Source organism: Oncorhynchus keta, chromosome 27 (assembly GCF_023373465.1).
Source record: "Oncorhynchus keta strain PuntledgeMale-10-30-2019 chromosome 27, Oket_V2, whole genome shotgun sequence".
Taxonomy (NCBI): domain Eukaryota; kingdom Metazoa; phylum Chordata; class Actinopteri; order Salmoniformes; family Salmonidae; genus Oncorhynchus; species Oncorhynchus keta.
The window spans coordinates 11,787,693-11,808,328 of record NC_068447.1 but is presented as its reverse complement, the minus strand read 5'-3'; the positions used below and the strand labels follow the sequence as shown (position 1 = coordinate 11,808,328).

General features: G+C 46.8%; 1 protein-coding gene across 1 annotated transcript in view; it reads right to left on the bottom strand.

Annotated features, from left to right (window-relative positions):
- Nucleotides 1-20,636, bottom strand: part of LOC127912444 (kelch domain-containing protein 8B-like) — a 224,300-nt gene that overhangs the window by 181,325 nt on the left and 22,339 nt on the right. The window contains exon 2 of the mRNA XM_052481695.1: nucleotides 9,460-12,069. Coding sequence (XP_052337655.1) covers nucleotides 9,460-9,850 — 391 coding nt within the window. The 5' untranslated portion in view covers nucleotides 9,851-12,069. The remainder of the gene's footprint in view (nucleotides 1-9,459; nucleotides 12,070-20,636) is intronic.

Genomic DNA, 20,636 nt, shown 5'->3' with positions numbered 1-20,636 from the left:
ACACTACTGGGATAGAGAGGAGGATACACTACTGGGATAGAGAGGAGGAAACACTACTGGGATAGAGAGGAGGATACACTACTGGGATAGAGAGGAGGAAACACTACTGGGATAGAGAGGAGGAAACACTACTGGGATAGAGAGGAGGAAACACGACTGGGATAGAGAGGAGGATACACTTCTGGGATAGGGAGGAGGAAACACTACTGGGATAGAGAGGAGGAAACACTACTGGGATAGAGAGGAGGAAACACTACTGGGATAGAGAGGAGGAAACACTACTGGGATAGAGAGGAGGAAACACTACTGGGATAGAGAGGAGGAAACACTACTGGGATAGAGAGGAGGATACACTACTGAGATAGAGAGGAGGATAGAGAGGAGGAAACACTACTGGGACAGAGAGGAGGAAAGAGAGGAGGAAACACTACTGGGATAGAGAGGAGGAAACACTACTGGGATAGAGAGGAGGAAACACTACTGGGATAGAGAGGAGGAAACACTACTGGGATAGAGAGGAGGAAATACTACTGGGATAGAGAGGAGGATAGAGAGGAGGAAACACTACTGGGATAGAGAGGAGGATAGAGAGGAGGAAACACTACTGGGATAGAGAGGAGGAAACACTACTGGGATAGAGAGGAGGAGACACAAATGGGATAGAGAGGAGGAAACACTACTGGGATAGAGAGGAGGAAACACTACTGGGATAGAGAGGAGGAGAAACAAATGGGATAGAGAGGAGGAAACACTACTGGGATAGAGAGGAGGAAACACTACTGGGATAGAGAGGAGGATAGAGAGGAGGAAACACTACTGGGATAGAGAGGAGGAAACACTACTGGGATAGAGAGGAGGATACACTACTGGGATAGAGAGGAGGATACACTACTGGGATAGAGAGGAGGAAACACTACTGGGATAGAGAGGAGGAAACACTACTGGGATAGAGAGGAGGATACACTACTGAGATAGAGAGGAGGATAGAGAGGAGGAAACAATTCTGGGATAGAGAGGAGGATAGAGAGGAGGAAACACTAATGGGATAGAGAGGAGGATAGAGAGGAGGAAACACTACTGGGATAGAGAGGAGGAAACACTACTGGGATAGAGAGGAGGAGACACAAATGGGATCGAGAGGAGGAAACACTACTGGGATAGAGAGGAGGAAACACTACTGGGATAGAGAGGAGGATACACTACTGGGATAGAGAGGATGAAACACTACTGGGATAGAGAGGAGGATACACTACTGGGATAGAGAGGAGGATAGAGAGGAGGAAACACTACTGGGAAAGAGAGGAGGAAACACTACTGGGATAGAGAGGAGGATACACTACTGGGATAGAGAGGAGGATACACTACTGGGATAGAGAGGAGGAAACACTACTGGGATAGAGAGGAGGAAACACTACTGGGATAGAGAGGAGGATACACTACTGGGATAGAGAGGAGGAAACACTCCTGGGATAGAGAGGAGGATACACTACTGGGATAGAGAGGAGGAAAGACTACTGGGATAGAGAGGAGGATAGAGAGGAGGAAACACTACTGGGATAGAGAGGAGGAAACACTACTGGGAAAGAGAGGAGGATACACTACTGGGATAGAGAGGAGGAAACACTACTGGGATAGAGAGGAGGATACACTACTGGGATAGAGAGGAGGAAACACTACTGGGATAGAGAGGAGGAAACACTACTGGGATAGAGAGGAGGATACACTACTGGGATAGAGAGGAGGAAACACTACTGGGATAGAGAGGAGGATACACTACTGGGATAGAGAGGAGGAAACACTACTGGGATAGAGAGGAGGAAACACTACTGGGATAGAGAGGAGGATAGAGAGGAGGAAACACTACTGAGATAGAGAGGAGGATAGAGAGGAGGAAACACTACTGGGATAGAGAGGAGGAAACACTACTGGGATAGAGAGGAGGAGACAACACTGGGATAGAGAGGAGGATACACTTCTGGGATAGGGAGGAGGAAACACTACTGGGATAGAGAGGAGGATAGAGTGGAGGAAACACTACTGGGATAGAGAGGAGGAAATAACACTGGGATAGAGAGGAGGATACACTTCTGGGATAGGGAGGAGGAAACACTACTGGGATAGAGAGGAGGATAGAGAGGAGGAAACACTACTGGGATAGAGAGGAGGAAACACTAGTGAGATAGAGAGGAGGATAGAGAGGAGGATACACTACTGGGATAGAGAGGAGGAAACACTACTGGGATAGAGAGGAGGAAACACTACTGGGATAGAGAGGGGGATACACTACTGGGATAGAGAGGAGGAAACACTACTGGGATAGGGAGGAGGATAGAGAGGAGGAAACACTACTGGGATAGAGAGGAGGAAACACGACTGGGATAGAGAGGAGGATACACTACTGGGATAGAGAGGAGGAAACACTACTGGGATAGGGAGGAGGATAGAGAGGAGGAAACACTACTGGGATAGAGAGGAGGAAACACGACTGGGATAGAGAGGAGGAGACACGACTGGGATAGAGAGGAGGAGACACGACTGGGATAGAGAGGAGGAAATACTACTGGGATAGAGAGGAGGATACACTACTGGGATAGAGAGGAGGAAATACTACTGGGATAGAGAGGAGGATACACTACTGGGATAGGGACAATGAGCTCCGATGCGAACCTTAACTGGCTCAATTACTGCTGCAGGCACACAGACAATTCTGAATGCCCCAACAGCGCCCCGTGTGTAATGCCTTCCTATTCACTGATCCCCATGTTCAATCAAAAACACTGACTCTCACAGCCAGGTCACAGGGGAAAGGGGTGGAGGGGGAGGTCACTCAGCAAGATAACAGGGGAAAGGGGTGGAGGGGGAGGTCACTCAGCAAGATAACAGGGGAAAGGGGTGGAGGGGGAGGTCACTCAGCAAGATAACAGGGGAAAGGGGTGGAGGGGGAGGTCACTCAGCAAGATAACAGGGGAAAGGGGTGGAGGGGGAGGTCACTCAGCAAGATAACAGGGGAAAGGGGTGGAGGGGGAGGTCACTCAGCAAGATAACAGGGGGGGGGGCACTCAGCAAGATAACAGGGGGAGGTCACTCAGCAAGATAACAGGGGGAGGTCACTCAGCAAGATAACAGGGGGAGGTCACTCAGCAAGATAACAGGGGGAGGTCACTCAGCAAGATAACAGGGGAGGTCACTCAGCAAGATAACAGGGGGCAAAGGGGTGGAGGGATAAGAGGGGAAAGGGGTGGAGGGGAGGTCACTCAGCAAGATAACAGGGGGGGGGCACTCAGCAAGATAACAGGGGAGGTCACTCAGCAAGATAACAGGGAAAGGGGTGGAGGGGGAGGTCACTCAGCAAGATAACAGGGGGTCACTCAGCAAGATAACAGGGGAAAGGGGTGGAGGGGAGGTCACTCAGCAAGATAACAGGGGAAAGGGGTGGAGGGGGAGGTCACTCAGCAAGATAACAGGGGAAAGGGGTGGAGGGGGAGGTCACTCAGCAAGATAACAGGGGAAAGGGGTGGAGGGGGAGGTCACTCAGCAAGATAACAGGGGGGCACTCAGCAAGATAACAGGGGAGGTCACTCAGCAAGATAACAGGGAAAGGGGTGGAGGGGAGGTCACTCAGCAAGATAACAGGGGGGGGGTGGAGGGGGAGGTCTCAGCAAGATAACAGGGGAAAGGGGTGGAGGGGGAGATCACTCAGCAAGATAACAGGGGGGGGGGGCACTCAGCAAGATAACAGGGGAAAGGGGTGGAGGGGGAGGTCACTCAGCAAGATAACAGGGGAAAGGGGTGGAGGGGGAGGTCACTCAGCAAGATAACAGGGGGGCACTCAGCAAGATAACAGGGAAAGGGGTGGAGGGGGAGGTCACTCAGCAAGATAACAGGGAAAGGATAACAGGTGGAGGGGGAGGTCACTCAGCAAGGTCACAGGGGGAGGTCACTCAGCAAGATAACAGGGGGAGGTCACTCAGCAAGATAACAGGGGAAAGGGGTGGAGGGGGAGGTCACTCAGCAAGATAACAGGGGGGGGGGCACTCAGCAAGATAACAGGGGAAAGGGGTGGAGGGGGAGGTCACTCGGCAAGATAACAGGGGGGTCACTCAGGGAGGTCAGGGAAAGGGGTGGAGGGGGAGGTCAGCAAGATAACAGGGAAAGGGGTGGAGGGGGAGGTCACTCAGCAAGATAACAGGGGGGGGGGGCACTCAGAAAGATAACAGGGGAAAGGGGTGGAGGGGGAGGTCACTCAGCAAGATAACAGGGGAAAGGGGTGGAGGGGAAGGTCACTCAGCAAGATAACAGGGGAAAGGGGTGGAGGGGAAGGTCACTCAGCAAGGTCACAGGTGGGTCACTCAGCAAGATAACAGGGGAAAGGGGTGGAGGGGGATGGCACTCAGCAAGATAACAGGGGGGGGTGGAGGGGAGGTCACTCAGCAAGGTCACAGGAGGGCGGGGGTCGCACAGCAAGCTCACGGGGGTGGGGGGGGGGGGGGGGGGGGGCGCTGCACAGCAAGATCACAGGGTCATTCCACAATAGCCCTCACTGAGAGGACGAGACGACATCATCTTTCCTGCAAATTCAGCCATAAATACATCAGTGTTTCAACCTACACAGTGGCGCACTTACTATTACGCCGAAGAGACAATTGCCTCAGGCCTCACATCATCAAACCCCCCACACACACATCAAGATAAATGAGACATGTTGAAGACCAAAGGAGTCTGCTTCAGTTGTCTGACACCTGGACAAATGAACAAAAGGCTGTGGTCAGAGGTTTACCTCTCGACAGTGTTCGCTCAAGCATCCTACCATAATGCACATCACCAAACAGGCCTCACTGGGTTTCATTCATATGTGTGTGTGTGTGTGTGTGTGTGTGTGTGTGTGTGTGTGTGTGTGTGTGTGTGTGTGTGTGTGTGTGTGTGTGTGTGTGTGTGTGTGTGTGTGTGTGTGTGTGTGTGTGTGTGTGTGTGTGTGTGTGTGTTTGTGTGTTTTAGACACAATGTAGAGTCCATGGCTCGACGAACTTGAGGCTGTTCTGAGGGTAAAAGCGACGCAACTGGATATTAGGAAGGTGTTCCTAATGTTTTGTAAACTCAGTGTATATGACTGTATTTTTTGCATATTAAGAAGTTTGCCTTAAAAGTCCTGCTGTGCTTATTAAAAACGTAGTTATGAGATCAGTGTTTTAAGGCTGTAAGATATAAAGATCTTCAAAACATTAATTCATTACAATCTTTTTGTCGTATTCATGAGTGTCCCAGGGGACACTGCCACAGTGGCTTCATGTCCTGCAGTGTCCTGCAGTGTCTGTCTGTCTGCCATCTGACAGACTGGAGGGTGGCCAACAACACAGGGCCAGTTCTCTGTCTAAGAGAAACCAAGCCATTTTCTATCTCACTTATTTGGGTATTGTTGTTATTCACATAACAGTGGCACTGTAAAGGAGCTGCAGAACACATACGAAACAAGCCACCAAGACAATATGTTCAGATCGACCCAAATTTAAATGATGTGTTCTGATTGACCCCAAAAAACAGCCTTTTAGCATATCATACAAAGTGTTTGAGACCCTACCTGCTCAGAAATATTTTAATAAATTATCTAGCTAGCAAGAACCAAAGCGTGGTGCCACCAAACGAGGACATAACAGACTATATAAGTGAGCCAAGTGCTTTGCAGTAATTGCCAGAGGAAGTTCTAAAACATGGTGAAAATATAATCTGGTGGGATGACAGCACTGTGAAACTGCTTTTTAATCAGGCTAGTAGCAGGCCGGCCAATAGGGAAGGCATGACAGTTCATCAAAAGACTACAGCCAGTGTTTGGAATAATCTTAGAAATGAAGCTCATATTCAGTAGAAAGGAAACAGCAACAATAAAAAACTAACTTAAGCACAGGGGCGGTTCCAGGCATAAGCAACACCAGCGGTCGCTTAGGGCCCTCAGCTGCTAGAGAGCCCCCCGACCAACAAGAAATAAATAAGAATAATAAACATTTTAGGAACTCAGTCGGGGTCTCAACTAAGGAGAGCATAAAGAGTAGAATAAACCAGGTGCCGTTTCAACATTTGTTTGTGCTTCAGCAGTATTTTTCTTGTTACTGACAGTCACTCAATGGTAGTTAGGTGAGCCAGGTATCTAAGCTTGTAGTCATGGCCGAATACTGCACGGGCCCTAACCTCCAGGGGGCCCTGACCTCCAGGGGGCCCTAACCTCCAGGGGGCCCTAACCTCCAGGGGGCCCTGACCTCCAGGGGGCCCTAACCTCCAGGGGGCCCTGACCTCCAGGGGGCCCTGACCTCCAGGGGGCCCTAACCTCCAGGGGGCCCTAACCTCCAGGGGGCCCTGACCTCCAGGGGGGCCCCCATTGATTTTGTTCGTCATTCTCACTCAGATAAGAATAAGAATTTGTTCTTAACTGACTTGCCTAGTTAAATAAAGGTAAAAAAATATATATATATCATATTGACATGGCATAAATCATGACAAAATGTGTAGAATTGCATGAAATTAGCTTTAAAGTAACAATTTATCTCCACCCCATGTCAAAAATGTGTAGAAGAACAGGAAGAGAGTAGAAAAGGGCCCCCGTCTTCAGCGTTCACTGCAGCTGATGCAGCACCAGTTATAAGTAGGGCCATGTTTTCTGCACAATCACGTGACACGGCAAGATTGTATCCTGTATTTTAAGCCTTTTCCAGAAATGAGAATTACATCAAACATGAAAGTGATTGTCTGAGGATGGAGCTGGACCATCTGACATAAAAAAGATAAGGGGACAGTTTGAGGAAAAAGCTTTAAATAAAAAGGTTCAAATGCAGGCATGTCCCATGATGGCGTAAAACAAAGCCCTGACAGCAACAGAAGAGGAGGTAGTCACAGGTTGGCAAGGCGACGCAACCACGGTCACTCTAAATACAATGCTGTTGTAACTTTTGCTCCCTGGGTGGCTCTTCGCCTCCAACACATACACGATGTTGCTGACTCACATCTTTAAAAAAAACAACTTACACCCAGTTGTTGCCAAGCAACAGCAATGCTCGCTTGAAAATAAATCAAGATAAAAAAAAAAACTGTGGAAGGTGAGATGAGGGGGGTGATACAGCTGTGTATTGTGTATGATGTTCTGGAGGGTCGAGGGAGGGGCTGGCCTCAAGAGCCCACAGCCAATCATCTGCCAGAGAGTGAGAGAGCGATCAGGAAGCATCAGTGGGAGAAGTTGAGATGTTTGGAAGCTTAGAGCCTCAGCTCTGCTTATTATACACATCACACAGCTGCCAGTCCACACACACACACACACACACACACACACACACACACACACACACACACACACACACTCACACTCACACACACACACACACACACACACACACACACACACACACACACACACACACACACACACACACACACACACACACACACACACACTCACACTCACACTCACACTCACACACACGCACCACTTTCAGGCCTTATTTCTCTGACACACAGTAAGATGTAATACTGACATGGAGAAGAACTCTATTAAAACACTATTGAAGTGGATGTTTTAACTTTTAACCAGACCTGGGTTGGATTATTAGTTATTTTAAATACTTATTTTATGTGTATTTTAATATTCTTAAATAATGTGGCCCAAATCAACTAGTTCTATTGGAAGTATTTCAAAGTATATAAATAGCATAATATTTGAAAGTATTTTCAAATACTTATTTCAAATACTATTTTCAACAATGCAGTAATCAATAACAATGTAATACAAAACAAAACAGGTTTGAAAAACAAAAAAAACACAAGATAAAAATATAAGAAAAAACCAAGATGGAGTGTATCACAGACAAGGAACAGCATCTAATGTCTGTGGAGAAAGACGAAGGACCGTGTTTAACCATGGCTTCACTCTCTTTCCTACCCAGGGATACTTTTGAAAACCAAAGGCTTACAGTATTAGTATGTTCAGACAGCTGTGTAGAAACAAACTGAAACAGAAAACCAAACGAAAACAACACTGGTGCTTCGCCTGCTGTTTTCTATCACCAGTACTATCACCAGTACTATCACCAGTACTATCACCAGTACTATCACCAGTACTATCACCAGTACGATCACCAATACGATCACCAGTACGATCACCAGTACGATCACCAGTACTATCACCAGTACTATCACCAGTACTATCACCAGTACTATCACCAATACGATCACCAATACGATCACCAGTACTATCACCAATACGATCACCAGTACGATCACCAATACGATCACCAGTACGATCACCAGTACTATCACCAGTACGATCACCAATACGATCACCAGTACTATCACCAGTACTATCACCAGTACTATCACCAGTACTATCACCAGTACGATCACCAGTACTATCACCAGTACTATCACCAGTACTATCACCAATACGATCACCAGTACTATCACCAGTACTATCACCAGTACTATCACCAGTACTATCACCAATACGATCACCAGTACGATCACCAATACGATCACCAGTACTATCACCAGTACTATCGCTCAGTACTATGACCATGAAAGGTCATTGTATTGCAGCTGTCTGCTAAGTAGTGTACTCACCATCTCAGAACGGAAGCTGATCATGTACGTAAACAGAAAGCAACAGAAAGGAAAACTGCAAAGAAACACTCAAAGCTAAACAGCTTCTCTCTCCAGGGGCTGTTCAAACTGTATAACATTCATCACCTGAGAACTATCAGGCCTCGGGGAGATCTAAAAACAAGCTTTTTGTCTATCCAGTATGGTTACTTAATCAGGATGAGGCCATCTTCTACAGCTTGAGATACCTGAAGCTCCTGACTATGTACTACAGTCTTAAAGATCTTAGTGACACTTTAGTCAATTAGAAATTAACAGGAATCTGCTCCTGAGAAAGCTTAAAGGAATACTGTGAGATTCTGGAAGTTCTACATACATTGTGTAGTGGGCCATTGGCTAGAAGGTATTGTCGAATCAGAAGTTCTACATACATTGTGTAGAAGGCCATTGGCTAGAAGGTATTGTCGAATCAGAAGTTCTACATACATTGTGCAGAAGGCCATTGGCTAGAAGGTATTGTCGAATCAGAAGTTCTACATACATTCTGTAGTGGGCCATTGGTTAGAAGGTATTGTCGAATCAGAAGTTCTACACACCCAGGGTTAGATTAACTCGTGGATACCATTCGTGGATACCACCATGTCTCCGCGTGCGGTATGAAGCAAGTTAGAAGTTGTTTCGCGAGACAATGCTAACTTGCGTTAGCGCAATGACTGGAAGTCTACAGATACGGTAGTATCTCTTTAAAAATGATGTGGAGAGCTTTTTCCAGTACTGAAGATAATTCCTTATCCTATTTGTTAAGTGGGGGTTTTAGGCTCTCAATCTGATTTTGTATTATTCTGTTGCAGCAGTCATACAGTACCGTATAAGGTGGACTCTTACCTTTCTCTATAGAGGTGATGCCCATGGAGGGCTGTCCCAGGCTGGCCCTCCTCTCCCACTTGCCCTCGTCAGGGTTGTAGACCTCCACGGAGGACAGGGGGCTCTGCTGGAGGTCCATGCCCCCCATCACCATCACCTGACCCCCCAGGGCCACCGCCGACGCCCCCGCCCGGGCTGTAGGGAGCGGAGGAAGCTGGGTCCATGTCTGGCTCTCTATGTCCAGCACCTCAGCAGTATCTAAAGGCAGGCCTGTTTCACTGCATCCTCCCAGAACATAGAGCAGGCCACCGTGGAACACAGGGGTGCAGTAGACCCTGCATGAGGACATGGGGGGGAACACCACCCAGTACAGGGACTTGACAGGGCTCACTGCCATCTCAAGTACAGGCATCTCTCCTGAGGCTGGCAGTGGTGGTGGGTCATTACAACACGGATGGGGTGGGGTGGGGCGATAAAAAACAGACAAACAAAAACAACAGAGAGAGAAGCAGGGGCACTGCGGATCAGACTCCTTTCTTTCTGCTACATGATGTCCTGTCTAAAACGAGAGAGGGCGTGAGAGAGAGAGAGAGAGAGAGAGGGACAGAGAGAAGGGGGGGCAGAGAGAGAGGGAGTGTGACAGAGAGAGAGAGAGAGAGAGAGAGAGAGAGAGAGAGAGAGACAGAGAGAGAGAGAGAGGGGGACAGAGAGAGAGAGAGAGAGTGACAGAGAGAGAGAGAGAGAGAGAGAGAGAGAGAGAGAGAGAGAGAGAAGGGGGGGACAGAGAGAGAGGGAGTGTGACAGAGAGAGAGAGAGAGAGAGAGAGAGAGGGGGACAGAGAGAGGGGGAGTGTGACAGAGAGAGAGAGAGAGAGAGAGAGAGAGAGAGAGAGAGAGAGAGAGACAGAGAGCACGAGAGAGAGCGAGAGCGCGAGCGCGAAAGAGAGCACGAGAGAGAGAGAGGGAGTGTGACAGAGAGAGAGAGGGGGAGGGACTACCTCAGCAATCTGCCAGATGCATCCACTCCACTCCACCAAATGATTTATTCATTTATTACTGATCTTTTAGTGCAGGGGACCATCTGCCCTTTCTTTCCCTGTATTCACTCCATCCAAGGGCCTTTATTTTGGTTTTAAAAAATCACTGCAGTTGATTAGTGTGTGCTACTCTCCAGGGAGGATTATGTTTTGTAGAGGCTTCCTGTGGCGAACACACTTAAAAGGTGTGCCTGGCTTCATGCATAATCCCTGTGAAATGTTATTGTCAAGTGGGAGATTGAGTAAGATCATAAAACTGGGGAGTAAAATGAACCTGTGATCACGTTCTCAGCCAAAGGCAATTATCATGGGCTCCAGCTACTATATGAATCGGGTGAAGAGGGTAATGACAAAACGAAGAAAAACCAAACAAAGTCTTTAAATGAAAACTCTTGAGTATAATGGGAACAAGCTCTCGGGGTCGGACAGAATCTTTCTAATCAGACCAAAGCGCTAAATCCCAGAAGGCAGCTGTCAACGGTCGACTGGGACTGAAGAGTACCGTCTGTCCCACTTGGACACAGCGCGGCTCCCACAGAGATACCTGGCCTGTGTAGAAGAAGAGAAAACAGCCAGGCCTCTGACCCTGTGGAAGATTCAGCCGTGGACAGCCAGCGCTGTGACATTTACAGTCAGGGCCAGGCCAGGAGGTCCAGGGGGGAGGTAGAGATCTGGAACAGCACGACCCACTCCAAAGGTCACTGCTTCCACTGGGACTTTCAGGAATCGGATCGCACTGACAGAAAGTGTCATTGGCACACAAGCATTGTTAATTATTTAAATGGAGAGAGTACGTGACAGGAATGGGTGTTGTGGAAGGAGAGGTAAATAAAAGGTATAGGGAAGAGAAGTGAAAAAAGAGAGAGATACAAGTTTTTAAAAAGATAGAGGGTGGGGGAGACAGGGAAAGACAGGTATGGGTAGATGTAGAGAGATCCTTAGAGACACGCTGGTGCGAGGCTACTGGAGTCTGAGTCCATCTAAAACAGCTATGATGAGAATGCAGGGAGTAGTTTGTCGACTCGGAGAGAGCGGACACACAAATGTCTCAGATGAGATGCCCTGGTGTGTTTACCGAATGAGGAGTCTCTACCAGAGGACCCCCCGTCCCCCGTCCCCCCGTCAGCTTCTGCACAGCCTTCACAGGTGTATCTTCCTCTTAGGCCTCGTGTGTATCCATCTCGGACACACTCGGAACACTCCGGAACTCTGGGCCTTGTTGTTAAATTATAAGGTACCTATGTATTCCTGAACAGCGTACTAGGTCTACGTGTTAGTTCAGTTGAGACATCATTAAACAAACAAATGAGCTGAAACACAACGCCTTTTCAGCACTGCAGGCAAAACTGTTCGCCAGAGGTGAAAGCAAACTTTTTTCCCTCTTCGTCATCAGTCGGTGGATTAGAAATTCAGGAGGAGTGTTATAGAGACAGGACTTGTTTGTATTCCAGGAGCAGAACTCTGACTCTCCCACGGCAATCTCTTGTTGCTGTTACTCCGTGGCTTTTGTAGTCCAGGGGGGTGATTGGAGGAGAAGGGTAGAGGTGTGTTGTGGCAGAACAGGTCGTGGAGGAGCTTTACCGAAGCTCTCACTGCTACAGGAGGGGAAAAAAACAAAACAAGACAGAAGAAGAGAAAAAGTATCAATTAACTCGTAGGTATAACGTGGAGAGATCCAAAGATAGAGAGATACAGAATGAGAGAGAGAGAAGCAGTACTGCCTCCTCAGGTGGGACTACATATTATGTCATTAGATCTGGCTAAACCAAAATCCCAACAGAACGAACCACAGTGCAATCAACTCCGTTGATGAGATCAGTCAGATGCTCTTTTGACGACACCCCTCACATTGAAAAGAACATCAGCAACAGGAAATAGGCTTGACTTTGTTCATTGGTACATCTATAGTGCAACATTGTTCTAATCTAGTGCCACTATATTTCCCGTGGAGTAGGTAGCGGATATTATTGTTTTTGTCCCCCAAACCATTTGAGCTGCAGTGTGTGACCTTAATCTAGATTTCATCTCGTTGATGTGTTTTCCTTTCAATAGGAGAATTCAAAGCCCTTGACTGCAGGCTCAGTCAAGGCCTCTAATACTGAGATCAGTACCATGACAACAACACTATACCAGAAAGACTTGTATATACGCCTCGCTCACTTAACATCTCTTTATATGTCAGACAGTCCACTGATGTTCATTACAATCTTCAAAAACAACATACGAATACCAAGTAAATATTTCTAATACATGTAAACAGTAGTATCTTTGAATGGCAGATATTGCATTAGAGTTTGAGATATTGTGGACTATGCTGCACTGGTTTGTACGTGCAAATGCAAATTAAAAACGTCAACAGAAATCTTAATATAGCTTATCTACATGTCTTTAATGTGTAAATTCGGTCTTTTCACGACTGTATTCCACCTCCTTTTGTTATCTTCTGAGGCCCTTACCCTCTTCCCCTCTTTTCATCCCTTTATATCCCTGTGACCCCCCCAAACCCATCTCTTTGAGCAGACAGAGACCCTATGAAACAGGGAGAGAGAACGAGAGACAGAGACAGATACTGTCTGGCTTTAGACCCAGTATCCTACTCCCAGCCACTGAAACACGATCAGAACCCCAGCCCCAGCAAACCAAAACTGGTTCTTTGAAAGTTCCCAGAACATTCGTTAGGTCGCGGCAAATGTTCTCGTAACACAAAAACTGTCCAGTTGTGCTGATACAATGTCAGTATGAAAAATTAGCCTAATGTTGCAAGGACGTTCCTAGAACAAGCCTGCCGATATCAAGCCTGCCGATGAGGATGTGGTGATTGACAGAGTCGAAAGCACTTGGCTCAATGAATACAGCTGCACAGTAATGTCTCTTATCGATGGCGGTTATGATGTCGTTTACGACCTTGAGCGTGGCTGAGGTGCACCCATGACCAGCTCTGAAACCAGATTGCATAGCGGAGAAGGTACGGTCGGATTCGAAATGGTCGGTAATCTGTTTGTTAACTTGGCTTTCGAAGACCTTAGAAAGGCAGGGTAGGATAGATATAGGACTGTAGCAGTTTGGGTCAAGAGTGGCCCCCCCTTTGAATAGGGGGGATTACCGCAGCTGCTTTCCAATCTTTGGGAATCTCAGACGACACGAAAGAGAGGTTGAACAGGCTAGTAATAGGGGTTGCAACAATTTCGAGCAGATCATTTTAGAAAGAAAGGGTCCAGATTGTCTAGCCCGGCTGATTTGTAGGGGTCCAGATTTTGCTGCTCTATTTTGCAGCTCTTTCAGAACATCAGCTGACTGGATTTGGGAGAAGGAGAAATGGGGAAGGCTTGGGCGAGTTGCTGTGGGGGGTGCAGTGCTGTTGACCGGGGTAGGGGTAGCCAGGTGGAAAGCATGGCCAGTCGTAGAAAAATGCTTTTTGAAATAATCAATTATAGTGGATTTATCGGTGGTGACAGTGTTTCCTATCCTCAGTGCAGTGTGCAGCTGGGAGGAGGTGTTCTTATTGTCCGTGGACTTTACAGTGTCCCAGAACTTTTTGGAGTTTGTGTTGCAGGAAGCAAATTTCTGCTTGAAAAAGCTAGCCTTGGCTTTTCTAACTGCCTGTGTATATTGGTTTCTAGCTTCCCTGAAATGTTGCATATCATGGGGGCTGTTCGATGCTAATGCAGAACGCCATAGGATGTTTTTGTGTTGGTTAAGGGCAGTCAGGTCTGGGGAGAACCAAGGGCTATATCTGTTTCTGGTTCTAAATTTCTTGAATGGGGCATGCTTATTTAAGATGGTGAGGAAGGCATTTTTAAAAAAGAACCAGGAACCTCTACTGACGGGATGTCAATATCCTTTCAGGATACCCCGGCCAGGTCGATTAGAAAGGCCTGCTCGCAGAAGTGTTTCAGGGAGCGTTTGACAGTGATGAGTGGAGGTCGTTTGACCGCTGACCCATTACAGATGCAGGCAATGAGGCAGTGATCGCTGAGATCCTGGTTGAAAGCAGCAGAGGTGTATTTAGAGGGCATGTTGGTTAGGATGATACCTATGAGGGTGCCCGTGTTTACGGCTTTGGGGTGGTACCTGGTAGGTTCATTGATAATTTGTGTGAGATTGAGGGCATCAATCTTAGATTGTAGGATGGCCGGGGTGTTAAGCATGTTCCAGATCCTTTAAATAGATTAGAATACATCTCCGTTATGTTTCTATGCAGATTGAATGGCTTTTCGGCTATTTCAGCCACACCCGTTGCTGACAGGTGTATAAAAACGAGCACACAGCCATGCAATTTCCATAGACAAATACTGGCAGTAGAATTGCCCATAATGAAGAGCTCAGTGACTTTCAATGTGGCACTGTCATAGGATGCCACCTTTCCAACAAGTCAGTTCATCAAATTTCAACCCTGCTCGAGCTGCCCTGGTCAACTGTAAGTGCTGTTATTGTGAAGTGGAAACGTCTAAGAGCAACAACGGCTCAGCCGCAAAGTGGTAGACCACACAAACTCACAGAACGGTAGTGATGAAGCGCATACAAAAAGTCTGTCCTCGATTACAACACTCCCTACCGAGCTTCAAACTGCCTCTGGAAGCAAACACCATAACCGTTTGTCGGGAGCTTCATGAAATGGGTTTCCATGGCCGAGCAGCCACACACAAGCTTAAGATCACCATGCACAATGCCAAACGTCAGCTGGAGTGGTGTAAAAGCTTGCCGCCATTGGACTCTGGAGCAGTGGAAAATGTGTTCTCTGGAGTGATGAATCACTCTTCACCATCTGGCAGTCCGACAGACAAATCTGGGTTTGGTGGTTGCCAGGAGAACGCTACTTGCCCCAATGCATAGTGCCAACTGTAAAGTTTGGTGGAGGAGGAATAATTGTCTGGGGCTGTTTGGGCTAAGCCCCTTAGTTCCAGTGAACAGAAATCTTAATGCTACAACATAAAATGACATCCTAGATGATTCTGTGCTTCCAACTTTGTGGCAACAGTTTCCTGTTTCTGTTTCCTTTCCTGTTTCATCATGACAATGCCCCCGTGCACAAAGCGAGGTCCATACAGAAATGGTTTGTTGAGATTGGTGTGGAATAACTTGACTGGCCTCCACAGAGCCCTGACCTCAACCCCATCGAACACGTTCGGGATGAATTGGAACACCGACTGCGAACCAGGCCTAATCGCCCAACATCAGTGCCCGACATCACTAATGCTCTTGTGGCTGAATGGAAGCAAGTCCCAGCAGCAATGTTCCAACATCTAGTGGAAACCTTGCCAGAAGAGTGGAGGCTGTTATTGTAGCAAAGGGGGACCAACTCCATTGAAAAGAATAATAAAAATATACAGAAATATACAAAACATGAATATGTATGCAACAAGGCACTAAAGTAATTCTGAAAAAAAAAAACATAGCAAAAGAATACACTTTTTAGGCCTAGTTGCAAAGCCTTTTGTTTGGGGCAAATCCAACGTAACACATCACTGAGTAACTGCCTCCTAATTTTCAAGCATGGTGGTGGCTGCATCACGGTATGGGTATGCTTGTCATCGGGCAAAGACTGGTTAGTTTTCCAGGATGAAAATAAATGAGGATGGAGCTAAGCACAGGCAAAATCCTAGAGGAAAACCTGCTTCAGTCTGCTTTACACCAGACACTGGGAGAGGAATTCACCTTTCAGCAGGACAATAACTTACAACACAAAGACAACTCTACACTAGAGTTGCTTACCAAGAACACAGTGAATCTTCCTGAGTGGCCGAGTTACAGTTTGGATTTAAATCTGCTTGAAAATCTATGGCAAGTCTTAAAAATTGCTGTCTAGCCATGATCCCCAACACCTTGACACAGCTAGAAGAATTTTGAAAAGAATAATGGGTGAATATTGCACAGAGCCGGTGTGCAAAGCTCCTATGAGACTCACAGCTGTAATCAATGCCAAAGGTGTTTCTAACACGTGTTGACTTTATTACACTTATATAATCAAGGTGTGTTTTTTTAAATAATATATATTTAATTTTTTCTGTCTTCCACTTTAACATCTGAGTATTTTGTGTAGATCGTTGACAAAAAACGGACAATTAAATCCATTTGAATCCAACTTTGTAACACAATAAGATGTGAAGAAATCCAAGACGTTCTACAGGCAGTATGGGGCGGTTTGGAGGACAAACTAATCCTACACTAAATTAAACTGGACTAACTGAAACGGCATTTCTCAGACATGGTATAAAATAGTCTCAGACTTGCCCTAGTCTAGATTATAAAAGTCTCAATTCAAAAAGGCCGACTAGAGTTAATGTAGATATAAGTGAAGGCTTAAATGAAACCTGGCCAGAGGCAGGTGTAACTTCTGATTAATGGATGTTGGCATCCATTCACAATGGAGGAAAATGGATTACCTGAACTATTTCAATGATGATCAAAGAGCACCACCAAGGCCAGGCAGAAGGCTGGATTCAGACAGGAGCAACCCACTGAATGATTTTGATTAAATCTAGTTCTGTGACCGTTTCCGTATGTACAAAGGAAATGCAGCTGACATTTCTTTGCTTGAGACAAGGCTTTTATCTGACTCTCTTAGGGGAAGGCTCGTCCCTCCTTCCTTACAAGTACTGATCACCTTGAGGTTTTTAACATCTAGAACAATCCATCGTGAAACAGGACATTTGTGTGGTGTAAGTGAACCGACTGTATGTAAAATAGTCTACAATATCTGTAATGCTATATGAAAATTGAAAGACAATTACATCAAGTTCCCTGATGCTGCTGCCCAGGCCAACTACTAGAGTTCTATGAATACTAAGATAGCCCTTGCTGTCTAAGATAGCCCTTGCTGTCTCTGCCTGGCCAGTTCCCCTCTTTCCACTGGGATTCTCTGCCTCTAACCCTATTACAGGGGCTGAGTCATTGGCTTACTGGTGCTCTTTCATGCCATCCCTAGGAGGGGTGCGTCACTTGACTGGGTTGAGTCACTGATGTGATCTTGCTGTCTGGGTTGGCGCCCCCCCTTGGGTTGTGCCGTGGCGGAGATCTTTGTGGGCTATACTCGGCCCTGTCTCAGGATGGTAAGTTGGTGCTTGAAGATAACCCTCTAGTGGTGTGGGGGCTGTGCTTTGGCAAAGTGGGTGAGGTTATATCCTTCCTGTTTGGCCCTGTCCGGGGGTATCATTGGATGGGGCCACAGTGTCTCCTGACCCCTCCTGTCTCAGCCTCCAGTATTTATGCTGCAGTAGTTTATGTGTTTTTATGTGTTGGGGGGCTAGGGTCAGTTTGTTATATCTGGAGTACTTCTCCTGTCCTATCCGGTGTCCTGTGTGAATTTAAGTATGCTCTCTCTAATTCTCTCTTTCTTTCTCTCTCTCAGAGGACCTAAGCCCTAGGACCATGCCTCAGGACTACCTGGTATGACGACTCCTTGCTGTCCCCAGTCCACCTGGCCGTGCTGCTGCTCCAGTTTCAACTGTTCGGCCTACGGCTATGGAACCCTGACCTGTTCACCGGATGTGCTACCTGTCCCAGACATGCTGTTTTCAACTCTCTAGAGACAGCAGGAGAGGTAGAGATACTCTTAATGATTGGCTATGAAAAGCCAACTGACATTTCTCCTGAGGTGCTGACTTGCTGCACCCTCGACAACTACTGTGATTATTATTATTTGACCATGCTGGTCATTTATGAAAATTTGAACATCCTGGCCATGTTCTGTTTAAATCTCCACCCGGCACAGCCAGAAGAGGACTGGCCACCCCTCATAGCCTGGTTCCTCTCTAGGTTTCTTCCTAGGTTCTGGCCTTTCTAGGGAGTTTTTCCTAGCCACCGTGCTTCTACACCTGCATTGCTTGCTGTTTGGGGTTTTAGGCTGGGTTTCTGTACAGCACTTTGAGATATCAGCTGATGTACGAAGGGCTATATAAATACATTTGATTTGAATAGAGGAACTTCCCTGTATGTCATATTCCCATTCCTCTACACCAGATGCTGAGGAGTACAGGAATCGTTAAAAAAAACTGGTTCTCAATAAATATACAATGTGTGTGCACTCTCAATGTGCCATTCTCCAACATTGTTGCACCATTGGAAAGGAATTCATGACTCAAAGATTTTCTGAAACTCCTCTTTGGATCCAGATTCAGAAAACGTTAATGTCCTCAGAGCGGTCAGAGGGAAGGAGCTGGAATTTGGGGTGGAGTGGATGGGGAGAGTCAACCGCCTTCTGGAGGGCTCTGCCCAGTTAGAGAGATTATGATTCTTGCTGTTGCTGCCCCATGATATTTCTGCAAGTCCTGACTATCTTGCCCAACCTATTTTTCTGTGCAATCTTGATATTCCCAAAACCAGCAGGTCAAGCAGTAGGACAGAATGCTCTCAATGAAAGATTTATAAAAGACAACCGTGATGGTTAGATCAACATTAAAAATGATCAACTTGAAGGAGGAAAATATATTGGAATCATACTTGGTGACAGTATGCACAGACCAACTGCTTGTTCAATCCGTATCTTCGTGCAATAATGACTGAGCAACAACGGTACAACCAAGCTCATATCCACACAAGAGGTGTAGTGGAGCTCATGTTTGGAGTATGGAATAGTCGTTTGGTGTATGGAATAGTCGTTTGGTGTATGGAATAGTCGTTTGGAGTATGGAATAGTCGTTTGGTGTATGGAATAGTCGTTTGGTGTATGGAATAGTCGTTTGGAGTATGGAATAGTCGTTTGGTGTATGGAATAGTCGTTTGGTGTATGGAATAGTCGTTTGGAGTATGGAATAGTCGTTTGGTGTATGGAATAGTCGTTTGGTGTATGGAATAGTCGTTTGGTGTATGGAATAGTCGTTTGGTGTATGGAATAGTCGTTTGGTGTATGGAATAGTCGTTTGGTGTATGGAATAGTCGTTTGGTGTATGGAATAGTCGTTTGGTGTATGGAATAGTCGTTTGGTGTATGGAATAGTCGTTTGGTGTATGGAATAGTCGTTTGGTGTATGGAATAGTCGTTTGGTGTATGGAATAGTTGTTTGGTGTATGGAATAGTCGTTTGGTGTATGGAAACACATTGCGTGTATGGAAAGATACCGCATTGTCATATGGAACAGCTTCACATTGACCTCAAAATAGCATGGCTGCCCAGGAATAGTCACAATGACCTGCATGGAATAGCCCAGTTTCACAATGATGGAACAACATGGCTGCCCAGTACTTGGTGACCTCAAACAGAATGCCTGCCCAGTGCTTCACAATGACCTCAAACAACATGGCTGCCCAATGCTTGGAATGACCTCAAACAGCATGGCTGCCCAGTGCTTGGAATGACCTCAAACAGCATGGAATCCAGTGCTTGGTGACCTGGAAACAGCATGGCTGCCCAGTATGGAATGACCTCAAACAGTATGGCTGCTCAGTAATAGACCTCAAACAGCATTGGTGCTTCACAATGACCTCAAACAACATGGCTGCCCAATGGAATGACCTCAAACAGCATGGCTGCCCAGTACTGGAATGACCTCAAACAGCATGGTGCCCATGGAATAGTGACCTCAAACAGCATGGCTGTCCAGATCTTCATGGAATAGTGGCTGTTTTCACGATGACCTCAAACAGCATGCCTGCCCAGTGTATGGAATAGTCGTTTGGTGTATGACCTCAAACAACATGGCTGCCCAATGCTTCAAATGACCTCAAACAGCATGGAATGCCCAGTGCTTCACAATGACCTCAAACAGCATGGCTGCCAGTGTCTCAATGACCTCAAACAGCATGGCTGCCCAGTACTTCACGATGACCTCAAACAGATGGCTGCCCAGTTGACCTCAAACAACATGGCTGCCCAGCTTCACAATGACCTCAAACAGCATGGCTGCCCAGTGCTTCACAATGACCTCAAACAACATGGCTGCCCAGTACTTCACAATGACCTCAAACAGCATGGCTGCCCAGTACTTCACAATGACCTCAAACAGCATGGCTGCCCAATGCTTCACAATGACCTCAAACAGTATGGCTGCCCAGTACTTCACAATGACCTCAAACAGCATGGCTGCCCAGTACTTCACAATGACCTCAAACAGTATGGCTGCCCAGTGCTTCACAATGACCTCAAACAGCATGGCTGCCCAGTACTTCACAATGACCTCAAACAGCATGGCTGCCCAGTGCTTCACAATGACCTCAAACAGCATGGC